The 18,703-nt window shown below is 50.9% G+C and overlaps 1 protein-coding gene across 1 annotated transcript in view; it reads left to right on the top strand.

Moving 5' to 3' along the window:
• Nucleotides 1-14,246, top strand: part of LOC127586116 (phostensin-like) — a 33,256-nt gene extending 19,010 nt beyond the window's left edge. The window contains 2 exon segments of the mRNA XM_052043963.1: nt 2,708-2,930; nt 10,075-14,246. Of these exon segments, the coding sequence (XP_051899923.1) occupies nt 2,708-2,930; nt 10,075-10,091 (240 nt within the window). The 3' untranslated portion in view covers nt 10,092-14,246.
• The last annotated feature ends 4,457 nt before the right edge of the window (nt 14,247-18,703 follow it).

Genomic DNA, 18,703 nt, shown 5'->3' with positions numbered 1-18,703 from the left:
GGCATGTCCCGGGTGGTGAGGGTTCTTAATGACGGATACGGCCTTCTTGAGGCACCGCCTCTTGAAGATGTCCTCAATGGTGGGGAGGGTTGTGCCCGTGGTGGAGCTGGCTGAGTCTACAACTGTCTGCAGCCTCTTTCGATCCTGCACATTGGAGCCTCCATACCAGGCGGTGATGCAACCAGTCAGAATGCTCTCCACTGTATGTCTGTAGGAATTTGCAAGAGCCTTTGGCAACATAGCAAATCTCCTCAAACTCCTAATGAAGTAGAGCCGCTGGCATGCCTTCTTCCAATGAAATCAAACCTTTGATTAGGAGAAACCAAAGATTGCAACGTGATCCACCCTTTCTTTTCTGAGTACAAACAGCATCGTTGTGGGAGGATGCAGTGTAACACTAGCCTGGAGTGGCTGGAATGTTTAGAGAGCTGTGTATCAATAACACAAGCTGTCTTACTGGATGTTTACCTGTTCAACAAGATTCACCAGGTTTATCCTGATAGACAAATTAATCAACCGCACTGTTGTTGCTTCAGTTGGGAGCTTTGCGCTGGGGTTTACTGGAGTTCACAATACACTGGCCAAATATTTCCACCCAAAGTTTATTTTAAATGCATCCCTTTTCAGACTGTGAGCAGTGCCAAAAAGGCCAGCATTTATTGCCCATCCTTTGTTCTAATCAACAACTGACCCATAACCAACAACTCCACCCCTTCCAATCCTCTCCCCTTCCCCTTCCCCCCCTCCCCCCCGACACAGTTCATGACCCTAGAGATGCAATGGAGACACAAGAGACTGCAGACGCTGAATCTGGAGCAACACACAATCTGCTGGAGGAATTGGGTGGGTTGAGCAGCATCTGCGGGGCGGGGGAGTGGGGAGGAATTGTCGACGTTTTGAGTCAAGGACGGAGAGTGGAGAAGGGAGGTGCTGGTGTAGAGGTGTACAAGGTGATAAGAGGCAGAGATCGAGCGGACGATCAGAGACTTTCTCCCAGGGTGACAATGGCTAACATGAGGGGACATAATTTTAAGGTGACTGGAGGAAGGTATAAGGGGGATGTCAGGGGTAAGTTTTTTACACAGAGAGTGGTGGGTGTGTGGAACGCACTGCCGGCAGAGGTTGTGGGGGCAGATACATTAGGGACATTTAAGAGACTCTTAGACACATGAATGATAGAAAAATAGGGGGCTATGTGGGAGGGAAGGGTTAGATAGATCTTAGAGCAGGATAAAATGTCGGCACATTGTGGGCCGAAGGGCCTGTACTATGCTGCAGTGTTCTATGCTCTATGTTGTTCTATTAAAAGGGGGAGGGGTGAGACAGGAGCCCGGTGTGATTGGTGGATTGAGGAGGGGTGCAAGTTGACGGACAGATTCCACCAGGTATGGGGGAGATTTGCAAAGTGCTGGCCTTGTGTGCGAGGGGCTGATGTTGTAGCCGCCGCCTTTGTGTGCCACCCCCCCCCCCCCCCCCACTTCCAGTTTCAGTGAGGAGTTAGAGTCATACAGCACGGAAACAGGCCCTTCGGCCCAACTGGTCCATGCTGACCAAGAAGCCCATCTAAGCTTGTCCCATTTGCCCAGGTTTGGCCCGTATCCCTCCAAACCGTTCCTATCCATGTACCTGTCCAAGTGCCTTCTAACCGCTGTTAATGTACTTGCCTTGACCACTTCCTCGTTCCATGGACACACCATCCTCTGTGTGAAGGATTTGCCCCTCAGGTCACTTTCAGTGAGAAATGGGATCGCCATTTGGACCTGCTGAGACTTAATGGCTGAAATGGCCTCTTATGTTGTGAGAAGATGTTCTGGAGGCAGTTGTTCCCTGAGCAGACTGTCCAGACCATCGGGCAGAATGCCTCATCGCCAGAACTCACCAACAAGCACCAAGACCTCGGTTGGCTGGCGGTGAGAGGGGCCCTCCCAGTCAGATCCTTCCTGTATGGTCAGAACCTCACTCCGAGTGCACACTGCCCCAGGGAGAACTGCGCTGGGGACGAGACGGTCACCCACCTCTTTGCGGGCTGTGGGTTTGCGAGGAGGGTGTGGTGAAAGATGCAGGGGTCCTCGTCACGGTTCATCTCCAGCAGCTGCGTAACAGAGGATTCTCTGATTTACGGGCTGTTTCCGGGGACCAACACAGAGACGGACGTCAACTGCTGCTGGAAGGTCATCAACTCGGTGAAAGACGCCCTTTGGTCTGCCCGAAACTTGTTGGTCTCCCAGCACTGTGAGATGTCTGTAGGGGAATGCTGCTGGCTGGCACATTCCAGGCTGCAGGAGTAGGTGCCGAGGGACACACTGAAGCTGGGTGCAGCCAACGCGAGGGCTCAGTGGGGAAGGACTACATTTTAGGGTTCTTCTGCCACAGGAGAAGGAGGGGCGGGGTCAGGCGAGGAAGCCCCTTAAATGTTGTACGTACGGGATTGGGGTAGCCCCCCAGGGAGCCACACGAGTGGCATCGGTGCTGTGTTTTTTATATAAAAAGGTAACACTAATGATTGATCTGTACACGAATGTAAAGGTTTGCACTGTTTTATTGTTGTATATAGAGTGTTTTTGATGATGAATAAAGTTTATTTTGGAATACAAAAAAATCCAGGGGCAGACAGTGCTGGGACAGGCAGTCTGTCTGCGGACTGTCCTTGTGGGCGCACAATACCTGGGTCCCACCCATGTCCTGACTCTCCCTTTGTTCCTTCCAGTTAAACATCTCCTTTAATGACGGCGAGTTGGAGTCCACCTTCGAGTACCCATCGGAACTGGCGCTGCTGGCTGAGTTCGGCACCGATGAGGACGAGGCGGCGCCCCAGCTCCGGGAGCCTCAGGAAGAGGAGGAGGAGGAGGAAGAGGCACCGGTCCCTCGCCTGGAGGTGCCCGGGTCGCCTGTGGTCGGGAGAGTGATCCGCAGGAAGCCGCTTCTCGTAGGTACGGCTGGCAGCGTGGTTCGGAAGGGGTGGGGGGAGCAGGACCAAGCTGCCCTCCGCAAACCCCCCCCCCACCGGGACTGTACCCCAGTGGGACTGCACCCCAGTGGGACTGCCCCATTCCGGAGAGAGCCCTGCACCAGACTGACCCCTATGCAGAACTGTTCCCCCCAGGCTGAATATCCCCCACACCAGGCTAACCCCAATGCCAGCCTCAAAACCTCCCCCAAGGATTAGGCCAAAATTCGCCCTCCTCCCCCACACCACCCCCCCCACCCCCCCCCCCGACACTGGCCTGTTCACAAAGGGTCCCAGATCCCACCGTCCCAGAGGTAGACACGAGAGACTGCAGACGTTGGAATCTGGAAGATCAAACAAGATATTGGAGGAACTCAGCGCGTCAGGCAGCATCTGTGGAGGGAGGCGGACAGTCGACGTTTCGGGTCGAGACCCTTCATCAGCACGGAAAGGGCAGGGGGGAGGAGGTAGACTATGAAGAGATGGAGGGAAGGGGTGGGGTAAGATCTGGCAAGCGACTGGTGGATCCAGGTGAGGTGGGGTGTCATAGATTAATACAGCAGGAAAACTGGCCCTATGGCCCAACGTCCATGCTGACCATGGTGCCCACCCAAGTTAGTCCCATTTGGCCCATATCCCTCTAAACCTTTCCTATCCATGTACTTATCCAAATGTCTTTTAAGTGTTGTTACTGTACCTGCCTCAACCACTTTCTCTGGCAGCTCATTCCATGTACGCACCACCCTCTGCGTGAAGAAGTTGCCCCTTTAAATTATTCACCTCTCACCTTAAGCCTATGCCCTCTAGTTTTTAGTTCCCCTTCCCTGTATGTACCCCTCATGATGTTATGCACCTCTGTAACGTCACCTCTCAGTCTCCTACGCTCCAAGGGATAAAGTCCCAGCCTGCCCAACCTCCCCCCTATAACTCAGGCCTTCGAGTCCTGGCAACGTCCTCGTAAATCTCCTCTGGGCAGGGTGGAGCTAGCGACAGAGGCCAGGAGGTGATGGGTGGAAGGGAAGAAGGGCTGTGGGGGAAGGAAGCTAATGGGAGGGGAATGTGGAGCGTGGAACCAAATAAGGGAGGTGGGGAGGGTGGGTGGGAACGGAGGGGGGAGGGGACACAGTGGGAGGGGTGTGTGGGTGATGGGCAGGTGGGAGTGGGTGGAGGAGGGGGAAGGGACAGGGTGACGGGGGCTGGGGTGGGTGTAGAGGAAGTGAGACTTCCTCGAACTGGGTCTTGACCCAAAATGTCGACTGTCCATTTTCCTCCATGGATGCTGCCCGACCTGCTGAGTTCCTCCAGCATCTTGTTTGCTGCCCCAGTTGTCATGTTGGGCCAGGAGTGCCACCAGACCGGACTGCCCCAAATAACCCCCCCCCCCCCCAAAAATGCCCCTAGATCAGTCGATAACGGCTTGTCCCAGAGCAGGCTTGGTGCGAGCTTGAGGAGTGTCTTGGAAGTCTCACCTCAATTGGATACAAGCAGCCACTTGCCACGAGTGTTGGTGATTCCAATCCACTTTGGGACTGGAAGGAGATCTACCCGCACTGATCCCCGATCCGCCAAAGCCACGCGGAGTCGCTGGGAATTCCGGTGTCCGAGCTCTCCGGGATGCTGTGTTATCGCTGGACGCTCTCATGGACTGGGCAGTGTGGAGGTGGCTTGGAGTGTGGTGAGCAGTGGCAAGAAACACAGGGGCAGGCAGCCAGGTGCTTGAGGAAAGGCCACAACTCACGGAGTTGTCGGTTCGAATCCTGCTCCAGAACACTAAAGCTTGGGCTGTGTCTGAGGTGCCTTCTCTCAACTGAGGTGTGAAATTAAACGTTAGCAGGTCCTAGGTGAGCAAAAAAGAGTTGCCCTTGTACAGTAAACGCTGTGTGATTATAATTACAAGACACCACTGTATCAGTGGGGTCATGGGGGAAGCTGACCAACGGTAATACAGCACAGAAACAGGCCCTTTGGCCCAACTGGTCCATGCTGACCAAGCTGCCCTCCTGAGCTAATGCCATTTGCCTATGTTTGGCCCGTATCCCTCTAAACCTTTCCTCTCCAGGTACCTGTCCAAATGTCTTTTAAACTATGACTCTATTGGAGGGATATGGTCCGGGTGCAGGTAGATGGGACTAGGCAGATCAGGTTGGCATGGAATAGATGGGCCGAAGGGCCAGTTTCTGTGCTGTAGTTCTGTATGACTCTACCTCTACCTCTCGTTCCACATACCCACCACCCTCTGGAAAAACTTGCCCCTCAGGCCCCTATTAAATCTTTCCCCTCTCACCTTAAACCTGTGCCCTCTAGTTTTAGACTTCCCGACCCTGGGGAAAAACCATTCACCTCCTCTACGCCCCCCATGATTTTACAAACCTCTGTAAGGTCACCCCTCAGCCTCCTTCGCTCCAGGGAAAACAGTCCCAGAATGTCCAGTCTCTCCTCATAACTCAATCCCTCCAGGCTCCATAACTCAGTGGTGAATCTTTTCTGCGCCCTCTCTAGATGAATTGCATCCTTGCCACAGTGTAAATGACGTATTTCAATGTATGATTTTAGTGCTGGAGGGAGTCCATTATCTTAATTTGCATTAACCGACCAGTTTACAACACAAAGGTGGGATGGGATGGGGTGTGTTTTGGGTTTTGGGTCATGTATTGATCTCAGAATCTGGTTTAATCCCAACCAGGAGCCAGGAACAGCTCAGTGGGGATTAAGCTTTGATCTCCTCACAGAGTAACGGTGTGGGGAGGCCCCAGTTCCTCAACCCGCCCTCCTTCCTAGCCCCACAGCCAAAGACCAACCTCGGCTGATCTTCTTCCTGAGTTCAAACCTGGGTGCAAAATTTGTCGAATTTATTTTAAAATGTTGCATTTAGAGAACAAAGAATAGGTGGGCAGAAGGGTTGGAGATGTGAAGCCACTAGAAGGCCTGTTGCCATGGGAACACACCAGTGACATTCAGCATGTGGAGCCATGCCAAACCTCTCAAAACTTCACCAACTTCTTGAGGGGCAGAGCCCGTGAGTGGGGAAGAGAGCTGTGGGAGTTTCAGTCTGGATCTAACCAGGATTGTGCCTGTCCTGGGATTGTTGGGACAGTGTAGAGGGAGCCTTACTCTCTACCGAACACACCCAGACTGTCACTGCCCTGGGAATGTTTGATGGGACACTGTGGAGGGACCTGCACTCTCTACCTAACCCAGGTTGTCCCTGCTCTGGGAGTGTTTGAAGGACAATGTGGAGGGAATGTTTGAAGGGACAGAGGCAACTTTACTCTTTATCCAACCCACAGTTCTCAACTTTTCTTACGATATAGAAGAAGGTTATTTGGCCCATCGAGTCCATGTTGGCACTCAGAGCATTTCTATCACCCCATTCCCTCCCTCACGTCCCTCTAACCTACCTCGCCCTCAGCCCTCTTGCCACACAGCTTGGGGTGCATTTGGGGTAAGTGACAGCGTGCGATGGGATGGTGTAGATGGGACTTCACAAAGCTTTAAACCCATCGGTACAGTGGGGTTCTCGTACAGTGTGTGAAAGGTTAAGAACCTGCGCATTAATCATTTTTCCAGCACGCACTCTCACACACACACTCTCTCACACACTCTCACACTCTCTCTCTCACACACACTCACACACTCTCTCCCTCCATACGCACACTCTCTGTCTCACACACACACACAATCTGTCTCTCTCTCTCTCACACACAGACACACACACTCTGTCTCACACACTCTCTGTCTCTCTCTGTCTCTCTCTCTCACAGACACACACACACACACACTGTCTCTCACACACTCTCTGTCTCTCTCTCACACACAGACACACACACACACACACTCTCTCTCTCTCTCTCTCCCTCCCTCCCTCATTCTCTTGTTCCATTTTCCAGCCTTCCATTGAATGCTGGGTATAACGGAACCTCACAGTTGGAAGAAAATTTTTATTCTGGGATGGGATTCCTGAGGCTCAAGCTCTGTAAGTTTAGGTCAGTGACAGGGTGACAAACTGTGGTAAACGACTGAGGAGTTATTTTACCAGGCTCAATAACTAATAGGGGTTTATTTGCAATTTTCACACATAATTTTAGGTGTTAGATAATCAACTCCATTTTCCCTTAATTCCTCAAGGTTTGTTCATACAACCCCAGCATTTCTAACCAAATAAGCAGCCCACTTTTGTGCAATATTTTTAGAACAAATGAATATAAATAGTCCCCTTGTTTTTCTCTTCTTGACCCTGTGGTTTAAGAATATAAAGAGAGAGGAGTAGACCGGTTGACCCCTCACACCTTCTCCGCCATTCAATGAGAACCTGGCTGATTCGCTCTGGACTCATCACCATTTTCTTACACACTCGCCATATTCATTCCTTTTCCAAAGGAGGTTTATGCAGAGATTTTAGCATCACATTATTACGATATTACAGTGCTCCACAATTCACACTATTTACAGTTTCAAACTATAACACGGCCATCTCTATCCAGAACGCACTAGAGCCCCTGTGGCACCCACCGGTCCCGGAAATCCCCCATTGTCCCCACGGATACTGCGTGCTCCTTCTCCAGGGACACGCGGGCACGGGTGTAACCCTGGAAGAGGGGCAGGCAGTTAGCTCGGACAGAACCCCTGACTGCCTGCTGCCTAGACCCGCGAATGGCCTCCCTGGTCAGGCCCAGGAGCAAACCGACCAGGAGATCCGCCGAGCGACCCACCCCACCCCCCACCGCACTGGGTGATGAAGATCAGGAGCGAGGGGGCTGAAATGCAGCCAAAACTTGAGGAGCAGCCCCTTCAGATACTCAAGTGGAGGCTGCAACCTCTCGCACTCTGTATGTACATGACACACCGAATCCTCCTGGCCACAGAAGTGACAGACAGCTGGGGAGCCCCCTATACCTTCGTAGTTTAAATATCTGTCAATCCCTGGCATCAATATGTTCAACAACTTTGCCTCCACAGCTGTCTGAGGACCGAAGAGCCACGTCCTTCTGATAGGAGGTTCCTTCTCATCTCCCATCTTAAATGGGTGAAGCCGTATCCACTTGTGCTGGATGGTCACACGAAGGGAAATATCCACCTTGTCAATTCTCCTCTGGAATCTTATATGTTTCCACAAGACCACCTCTCTGATTTCCGTACACCAATGAGTACAGACACGGTAGTGTAGCAGTTAGTGTAACGCTAATACAGTGCCAGCGACCCGGGTTCAATTCCCGCCGCTGTCTGTAAGGAGTTTGTACGTTCTCCCCGTGACTGCGTGGGTTTCCTCCGGGTGCTCCAGTTTCTTCCCACATTCCAAAGACGTGCGGGTTAGGAAGTTGTGGGCATGCTATGTTGGCACCGGAAATGTGGCGACACTTGCGGGCTGCCCCCAGAACACTACGCAAAAAGATGCATTTCACTGTGCGTTTCAACGTACACGTGACTACTAAAGAAATCTTATCTTGTCTCCAACTACTCACCATACGAGACACAAGAGACAGCAGAAGCTGGAATCTGGAGCGACAAACAATCTGCTGGAGGAACTCAGCGGGTTGGGCAGCATCTGTAGAGGGGGGAGGAATCGTCGACGTTTCGGGCTTGACGTGCTGAGTTTTCCAGCAGACTTATTTGTTGGTCCACTGGAGCCTGGTGAACTCCTCCATTGACTCCAATGTAAGCTTATCCTTCCTTAACCAGTTCCGTTAAGTGTCCAAGCAATCGACCTTCAGTCCCCGGAGAGTCCAGGGTGGTCCTGAAGAGTTGGCAACCCCAAATTCCGGTCGCCACACCCCCCCCCCCCCCCCGGAGGCATTATGTTCCAGTGTGGATGGTGGGGTTGCAGTTGCAGTGGGTACACGGAGAGACAAGGTTTAGACGGACACGGGCCAAACGCAGGCAAATGGGACTAGCTCAGGAAGGCGCCTTGTTCAGCATGGAGGAGTTGGGCCGAAGGGTCTGTTTCTGTGCTATGTTGCTCCACGGCTCTTGTCCTAAATTTCAGTCCAGATGAAGGGTCTCGACCCCAAACGTCGACTGTCCATTCCCCTCCACAGATGCTGCCCATCCCGCTGAGTTCCTCTGGCATCCAGTACGCTGCACCTCTGGTGGCTGCTTGGTCATCCCCGAATTTCATCACCCAAGCCAGGCGGCTGTGGCCTATGCTCTGGGAGTTCCCTCTCTGGCCATCTCCATCTCTTCCCCTAAACCACTCCCTTAAACCGACTTCTATGGCCAAGCTTTTGGCCGTCTACTCCAACATCTCCTTGTACACGAAATGGGAGCAGGAATTGGTCACCAGGCCTCACAAGCCTGCTCTGCCACATAGTTGGTTTATTATTGTCACATGTACCGAGATACAGTGGAAAGCTTCTGTTTTGCATGCCATCCATACAGATCATTCCAAAGCATAACTACATCAAGGTAGTACAGAAGGGGAAAACTATAACAATGTCGAATATAGTGTTACGGTTACACAGGCAGACAATATAGTACAAGGGCCACAATCAAGTAGATTGGGAGATCAACAGTTCATCTTTATTGTACAAGAAGTCCGTTCAAGAGCCTTATAACCTATACCGAGGTACAGTGAAAAACTTGTCTTGCATACTGTTCATACAGATCAATTCATTACCCAGTGCATTCAGGTAGTACAAGGTAAACCAATAACAGAATGCAGAATAAAGTGTTACAGTTACGGAGAAAGTGCAGTGCAGGCAGACAATAAGGTGCAAGGCCATGACGAGGTAGATTGTGAGGTCAAGAGTCCAGCTTATCGTACTAGGGAATCATTCAATAGTCTTATAGCAGTGGGATAGAAGCTGTCCTTGAGCCTGGTGGTCTGTGCTTTCATGCTTTTGTAGCTTCTGCCTGATGGGAGGGGGGAGGAGAGAGAATGACCGAGGTTGGGGGGTAACTGATTATGTCGGCCACTTTCCTGAGGCAGCGAGAAGGTCTCGGTTGATTTACATGGCCTGCCACCATGATGAAGCACCTGTGCCTTGGAAGATCTTTCATTGTTAAAGTTGCTCTGTGGATGGAAGTTCCTGCTTCTGTTGTTCCTGTTCAGCCTTGGCACCGAGCTCCCTCCATCGACTCTCAGCTTCCTTCCTCTCGTAACTTATTGTCTCTCCCTTGCCTTCCCTTCACAGATGAGAGTTGCAGGTGATGACAGACTCCACAACCAACCACCGTGTGACTTTTGCCTTTGGAACTGCCACCAACCTCTGCTTTAAGTCTCGTAAACTGCCAAGGACCACATTCCTAAAGAGAACAAAGATATAAACAGGACCCTCCAGGATTTTCCTTCCGTTCACTGGAGCTGCCACAGATGACTGTGACCGACTGCTGGTTCGTTTCCTCTGGATGTTTTTCGGAATCAAACAACTCCACCAAGCCCAGTGGGACGTGTGGCCCACAGCAAGGGCGGAAAGACGTTGTGCTCCAGTTAGGAAACACCACTGTTCCTCGCTCAAACAGAACTTCCCAAATGCCCATTCCTTTTTGTAGCTTCACGTGCCGGATTATTTGAACTTCTTCAAGGATGTAGGCTTCTGCAGGGAGAACATTTGCCATGGTGATGTCTGTGTGTGCCAGTAAGGGGGATTCAGTACTCCGAAAATATTTATTCCCCTTTATGTGTGAATAGGGGCGGGTGCTGCATTGTGAGAGGGTGCTTCCTCAGGGCGTGACAGGACATTGGGCGGAAGGGGATGTCCCATCCCGTCCCTCCCCTCCCTGTCCCTGTTGGTCAGTCACAGGAGTGAGATGGAGGTCTGGTCCAGACCTGGAGACAACCTCTGCCGATGGACGGGAGGGACGGTGGGGGAGATAACGCGGAATCCTGGGACCTGATTGCAACACAGGAGGAGAGGTGGAGGGTGATTTGGTTCAGAATTCCCGGTTGGTGTCTATCTGAGGGAGATCCAGCTCTGGATGGTGTTCCCGTCTCCAGGAGTACAGCCAGGTCCCCGGCCACTCAGGAGTGCACGTGCTGTTCTCTAACCTCCTACCGACAGCTAATGGCCCCGCGCGCAACAAACGAACCTTCACCGTGGCACCTTGGTTCCTCGCCACCTGACTTGACGGGGCTTGTTGACTCTGGGCCAGCCTCCTGGAGATTTTCCAACCTCAATTCCTCCTTTCCCTGCCTCTATGCAACATTTGAGTGGTATGGGATTTGGGAAAAACAACAAGCCTTAAGACTCATAGGGGCAGAATTAGGCCATTTGGCCCATTGAATCTGCTCTGCCATTCGATTGTGGCTGATTTTATTTTCAACCCCAGTCTCCCGCCTTCTCCCCGTAACCCTTAACCCCCTCACCAGTCAGGAACCCATCAACCTCTGCCTTAAATGCACCCAATGCCTTGGCCTCCACAGCCCTCTGTGGCAACGAATTCCACAGATTCACCGCCCTCTGGCTGAAGAAATTCCTCCTCATCCACTTCCGAAGGGACGTCCCTTTATTCTGAGCATAGTTACATTGGGAACAATCCTGGCCACTTGTCTTTCAGTGTTCCTGGGATGACTAGTCCCAGTGACAAGCAATCAAGTATGCAAGGAAATGTGTACCTCCCACTCAGGATTTCTCCCCCAGAATTACAGGATTCTGCCCCACCTTCCCGGAATACCACCAGGTTCCTGTTGAGCAGAAGGCACCACATGGGATAAAATCCTGGGAAGCTCTGTGACTACTGGCGGGTCCCGGGATCACTATCTGAATTTCAGCAGCCAGCCCAGATACAGTCTTCCAGTCCAATACAAGACATTCCCGTCTCCCGGTTTACAAGCTCTTGGTTTTTATGTGTGTTTCTTTTAAACTTTAGACACAGTGGATTTTGTGCAAATTGTGTGTGTGTGTGTGTGTGTGTGTGTGCGTGTGTGTGTGTTTGTGTGCGTGCGTGTGTGTGTGTGTGCGTGTTTTTATGAGTTTGCTATGAACGGTTTAACAATGCATGCCAGCACTTTTGCTGTCACAGCCCACGTATGTTCACGCCAGATCCCCAATAAAATTTTGTAACTGGCTCCAGGGCTGCAGATATTGCGAAGTTCAGGTTTTCAAGTGACATAGAACAGTACGGCACCAGAACAGGCCCTTCAACCCATCATGTCTGTGCCAGCCGTGATGCCAAATTAAGCTAAACCTACCTGCCTGCACATGACCCCCATCCCTCCACTCCCTGCCTGGCCCAGATGCCACACACAATAGTGAGTTGTTTTCTCTGGAGTGTTGGAGGCTGAGGGGAGACCTGACGCTATCGCGTCTGCTTCCACCACCCGTACCAGGCACCCACCGCGCTCTGTGTAAAAATACTTACCCCGCACATCTCCTTTAAACTCTCCCCCCTTCTCACCTTAAAGCTACGTCTCCCAGAATACTCTCAGTCCTGATGCAGGGTTTCAACCCGAAACATTGACACTTCCTTTCCCCTCGCACAGGTGCTGCTGGATGAGCAGATTGTTGCAACATCTGCAGTCTCTTGGGTCCCCTCTGGTGTTTGACATTTCTACCCTGGGAAAGAGATTCTGACTTGTCTCCCCTATCTCTGCCTCTCATAATATTATAAACCTCTATCAGGTCTCGTCTCTGCCTCCAACGCTCCAGAGGAAACAACCCAAGTTTGTCCAGCCTCTCCTTATAGCTCATACCTTCTAATCCGGGCAGCATGCTGGTGAACCTCTTCGGCACCCTCTCCGAAGCCTCCACATCCTTCCCGTAATGGGGTGACCACAACTGTGCCCAACACTCCAGGTGTGGTCTAACCAAAGTTTTGCACCTGCTTCCCCCTTGTTCCTCTCCTGGTTCACCCAGGCCCTCTTACACACACACTGCAACCCTCCCAGCCCCCTATTGCCCCTGGTTCTATCCCCTCCTCCACCTACATCAGCCCATCTCCCACACACACCTCCCACTGGGTCCCCTCCCTCCACTGTTCCCATCTGCTCTCCCCACCTCCCTTATTTGGTTCCATGCTCCTCTCAGATTCGCTGCCTCCACCTATCACCCCCCAGCCAGCAACCTGTCACTCTCCCCACCTTTCCTTCCCGGTCCTGCATCTGCCAATCACCCCCCCCCCCCTCACCTGGATCCAACCATCACCTGCCAGCCCTCACTCTACCCCTTCCCCTCACCTCTTTATACCGGCCATCTCCCCTCTGCTCTTTCAGCCCAGGTGAAGGGTCTCGACCCGAAACGTCGACTGTCCATCTCCCTCCACCAGATGTTCCTCCAGCAGCTCCAGATTCCTGCATCTGCAGCCTCGATGCCTGTGAAGTTGTCACCGGCCGCTTGTTGTTTTGGCATTGAGACGTGCAGACACTCTCGTGAACTTGATTGTGTTTATCTCAAACTGCGTTACCGCTGGAGGGGGTGGAAAATGTCGCAAAGTCCCTCACAGAAGCGTAGGCCAAGAAAAATTGTCATTGAGTCACTGAGGGAGATACTCGAAGAAAAGGTTGATAGGTTAGTCAAAGGGACAGTTTTTAAGTGGCAGTGGAGGGAGTCTTCATCGTCTGTGGTCTTGCTTTTGTACATCTGGCCTTCCCTTATTCGGAATAATTCTCCACGTGGTGACCTTCTTCTGTGAAAGGCACGGATTGGGATTGAAGAAAACCACCACTTGACCCACACCAAGCCAATCCAGTCAGTTTTATTGGTTGCACCCTCACACTCCCATTCACAGACTCACGGAGAGAGACAGCACAGAAACAGGCCGTTCAGCCCATTGCGTCTGCACTGACCATCAACCACTCACTGACACTAATACCACGTGAATCCCCGGAGACACCGGGAGATGCTGGAACCTGGAGCAACAAGTAAAAAGCTGAGGGACTTCAGCGGGTCGAGCAGCTTCTGTGGAGGGAAATGGAACAGTTGACTTTCTGGTCCAGGTGGAGGGTCTCGACCCGAAACGTCGACTGTCCATTTCCCTCCACAGACGCCGCCTGACCCGGCGAGTTCCTCCAGCTTCTCACTTGCTGCATTAATCCAATTTTTTATTCTCCCCACATTCCCATCAACTCCCCCCAGCTTCTACCCCTCACCCACACACCGGGGGCAATTTACAGCGGAGAATTAACCCACCGACCCGCCCATCTTTGGGACGCGGGAGGAAACCGGAGGAAAACGTGCAAACTCCACACAGACAGTGCCTGAGTTCAGGATCGACTTCCTCCTGGTTTAAAAATGTTTAATTACATGAATCCTTATGGGAAATTATACATACTTTCCCCATCAGTGCCTTTCACGGAAACAGGTTGCAATTGTGAAACAGGTCAATGAATATCGAAAGTTATTCCTAATAAAGGTGTTTTCCCAATTCATTGCACTTGCCTGCAATAGATCGACAAGTCACAGCTCACGAGGTCAGGATCAAACCTGGTTTACTGGAGCAATGAAGCAGCAGCTCTACCTGCGGAGTCAATGCGTCGCTCAACAGCCTGAGAGCCAATGGCAAGGGGGTAGTGATTACAGCGGGGGACAAAATGGGATCTTGGCAGTCACAGAGTCACACAGCACGGAAACAGGCCCTTCAGTCCAACTGCTCCATGCCAACCAAGACGTTCCATCCACGTTCGTCTCATTTGCCAGCGTTTGGCTCACAACCTTTCCGATCCATGGACCTGTCCAACTGCCCTTCAAAAGTTGCTATTGTACCTGCCTCAACCACTTCCTCTGGCAGCTTGTTCCACATACGTACCACCCTCCGTGTAAAAAAGTTGCCCCTCAGGTTCCTATTAAATCTCTCCCCTCTCACCTTAAACCTATGCCCTCTAGTTCTTGATTCCCCAGCCCTGGTAAAAAGACTGTGCGCATTCACCCTATCTATGCCCCATGATTTTATACACCTCTAGGTCACCCCTCTGTCTCCTACACTCCAATGAAAAAGTCCCAACCTGCCCAACTTCTCTCTGTAACTCAGTGCCTGAAGTCCTGGCAACATCCTCGTAAATCTTTTCTGCAACTTTTCCAACTTAATGGCACCTTTCCGACAGCAGGGCGACCAAAGCTGAACACAATTCTTGCGGCTGGAAACTATTTGAAAAGATTCAGATTTTGAAACAACACAGAAAGAGGCCATTTGAACACGATATTCCAAATGCGGCCTCACCAATGTCCTGTACAACTGCAACACAACGTCCCAACTCCTGTACTCAATGCCCTGACCGATGAAGGCCAGCCTGCCAAAAGACTTCTTCACCACCCTGTCTACCTTTGCTGCCATTTTCAAGGAACCATGTACTTGTACTCCAAGGTCCTGCCAGATATGTTGAGATACGGGGCAGTTGTGCTCAATGCATTGCAGAATGGGGCTGAATGCTTTCTTATACTTACAACAACACACAGGAACTATTTGGCCCATCAGGTCCTCTCTGTACAAGACACTGGTAAGGCCACATGTGGAGCTCTGTGTGCAATTCTGATCGCCCTGCCGTAGGAAGGATGTCCTGGAGAGGGTGCACCCCTCAGTCTCCTGTGCTCCAGTGAATAAAGTCTCAACCTGCCCAACCTCTCTCTATAACCATCCCTGAAGTCCTGGCAACATCCCCATAAATCTTTTCTGCAGTCTTCCCAAATTAATGGCATCCTTCCTACAGCAGGGCGACCATAACTGAACACAATACTCCAAGTGCGGTGTCACCAGCATCCTGTACAGCTGCACCATGACCTCCCAACTTTTATACTCAATGCCCTGACTGATGAAGACTGGCGTGCCAAACGCCTTCTTCACCGCCCTGTCCGCCTGTGACTCCACTTTCAGGGAACCTTGTACTTGTGCTCCAAGGTTCCTCTGTTCCACAATGCTCCCCAGGGCCCTGCCGTTCACTGTGAAAGTCCTACCTGGATTTGATTTTCCAAAGTGCAACACCTCGCACTTAATCCGAATTAAATTCCAGTTGCCATTCCTCGGCCCACTTACTCAGCTGATCGAGATCCCCCTGTAATTTTCGATAACCTTCACTGTCCGCAATACCACCTATTGTAGTGTCATCTGCAAACTTACTAACTGGTCGCCCCAATATTAGTTGAAGGACATTGGGTGTTCTCAGTTTACATGTGGACATTGATGCCACGTCTTCAGATGGTGTTGAAGCAGGGGCAAGAGGCAGACGAGACCAGAGGAGAGGTGAGGGCAGGGGCAGCAAGGATGGATCCTCAGGCATGTCGGAAAGAACACAGAAGCAGCAAGAAGAGTCGTTCCCGATAATCCCCTTTGGCTGCGACTGGGTGGTTAAGAACAGAGGCAGGTTCTTCATACCGCCCCCAGTTGGAGAGGCACTGCAGGGGGAAGCTGTGGTCAGCGTTAGAGGCTGCAGTCCCGTTAACAAGAACACCAGCTCTGCCAAGAGCCTTGGTTTAGTGAGTATCAGACCCACATGACCTTATACCACACTCCAGAGACTCTAGGCAGGCAGTGAGGAAGTAGAGGCACTGGTGAGCTTTCTTGGCCGTGGCATCTATGTGGTTGGACCAGGACAGGCTATTGGTGAACTTCTGGGAACTTGAAGCTCTCAACCCTCTCGACCTCAGCACTGTTGATGTAGAGAGGTGCATGTACACCACCCCCTTTCCTGAAGTCAGTGACCAGCTCTTTTGTTTTGCTGACATCGAGGGAAAGGTTGTTGTCATGACACCATTCCACTAAGCTCTCTATCTCCTTCCTGTACTCCGACTCATCGCTGTTTGAGATACGGCCTACACCGGTGGTATCATCTGCAAACTTGTAGATGGAGTTAGAGCAGAATCTGGCCACACAGTCATGAGTGTATAGGGAGTAGAGTAGAGGGCTGAGGACGCAGCCTTGTGGGGCACCAGTGTTGAGAATAATCGAGCCTATCCTCACTGATTGCGGTCTGGTAGTCAGAAAATCAAGGATCCAGTTACAGAGTGTGGGAATGTAGGAATTATAGAATAATCAGTCCTGATCGTATTGAATGGTGGAGTAGGTTTGCAGGTTGAATGGCATATTCCTTCTCCCATTTTCTAGTTTTCTATGTAAATAAAACCTCAATCAGACCACTGAAACCTGTTGGTAACAACTGTTTTAGTTCAATGTCATTTAGTCTTTACATCATGACTGTAAGATACGCTCCAAAAGCAACCCAAAATGGCTAACTCTGTATCAACTCCACTCTACACATGTTCTGGAAGTATTTATGGGAAGGAGTACTGAGAAGTTTATTCAATATCTAACCCCTGCTCTCCCTGCCCTGGGAGTGTGTGACGGGACAGTGTACAGGGAGTTTCACTCTGTGTCTAACCCCTGCTCTCCCTGCCCTGGGAGTGTGTGACAGGACAGTGTACAGGGTGTTTTACTTGGATCTAACCCCTGCTCTCCCTGCCCTGGGACTGTTTGAGGAGACAATATAGAAGGAGCTTTACTCCCTATCCCATATATGCTGTACCTGTCCTGGAAGTGTTTGATGTGACAGTGTGGTCCTTGTTTCCAAATCTCCTTGTAACCCATTCCCTGCCTCTCTCTAACCTCTCCAGCACAGGGTATCTGTGCTCATCCAATGTTGCCTAAATGAACATCCCCAAACCGAATGTCTAAGTGACACATTGCTCTAACGTTGCAGTGGTTGAGCTCGGCTCGACGTGGCTCAGTGCTGGGGTTTTCTCCGCCTTTGCACAGCGGCCTTGTACTTACCCAGCCAGAGACTTTCCTACCACACTTCCTGTGCTCCTGACCGCTCAAGAGCTGTGCAGAAATGCAGAGTAATTTATGCTTATCTGATCACAGGATGCAACGTGGAGACTGTTTAATCCCCTGGCCACCCCCTTCTCCCATACCTGCATTGCACAAACTTCATTTCCAAATTTGGCCCTTTGGAATAGAAAATGCCTTTTAAACCATTTTTTTTCTCAGGGAAACAGCCAAAGCCACCAGCTTGTGGGGCCTCTGCAGTGCCATCACTGCTGGGAATGCACTGCTCCAAATATGGGCAGAGGTGCTGGGAGAGACTGAATGCTCAGCATGCCTGAGCTTTACGATTATAAGGGATTTGTGCAGCTCCCGACAACCTCGATAGAAATGACATAAGCGCTACGAATTGGGAAGTGGTTATGTGGTTCTGAAGTTGGCTCAGGGTCAGGAACTGGACGGACGTGGTGAGCAGTTGCTTTGTGGACTTAAGGAACTGACGGTGTAAATCTGATCCACTTGGCCCCAATCCCCCACCTCCGCGGCCTCTTACCCTCCCTTGATGTGACACTGACCGCCTTGATTTCTCTGGTCCCTTCACCCACTCCAACCTCATTTCCCGGGCAGGAGGTACAGAAGCCTGAAGTCCCACACCACCAGGTTCAGGAACAGCTACTTCCCTTCAACCATTCGGTTCTTGAACTATAATCACTACCTCAGTATAGCAACACTATGACCACTTTGAACTACTTTTTCTTTGTTCCTATTGTGTTCTTTTCTTCTACAATTCTTGTATAATTTTGTATAATTTAAGTTTTTCTTCTAAATATTGTGCCTCTAATACTAGGTCAAAGTCGAATTTACTGTCACATGCACAAGTACATTGGTGTTAATGAAAAACTTATTTGCAGCAGCATCACGGGCACAGAGCATCAGATAAGCTGCATTCACAAGAAAAACATAAATTAAACATAAATTATACACAATTTTTACAAGAAAGAACTCAATTAAAGAACTGTGCCAGTGATGCTGCTGCAAGGAAGGTTTTCGTTGCACCTGTGCTACATGTGACAATAATCTCGACTTGACTTCTGAACATGCAGCTCACTGCAAGCTAATCCAGATTTCTTTTTA

This window comes from Pristis pectinata, chromosome 34 (genome assembly GCF_009764475.1).
Source record: "Pristis pectinata isolate sPriPec2 chromosome 34, sPriPec2.1.pri, whole genome shotgun sequence".
NCBI classification, from domain to species: Eukaryota; Metazoa; Chordata; class Chondrichthyes; order Rhinopristiformes; family Pristidae; genus Pristis; species Pristis pectinata.
Note: the sequence above shows the minus strand (reverse complement) of the source record. Positions and strands in the feature narration are given on the sequence as shown.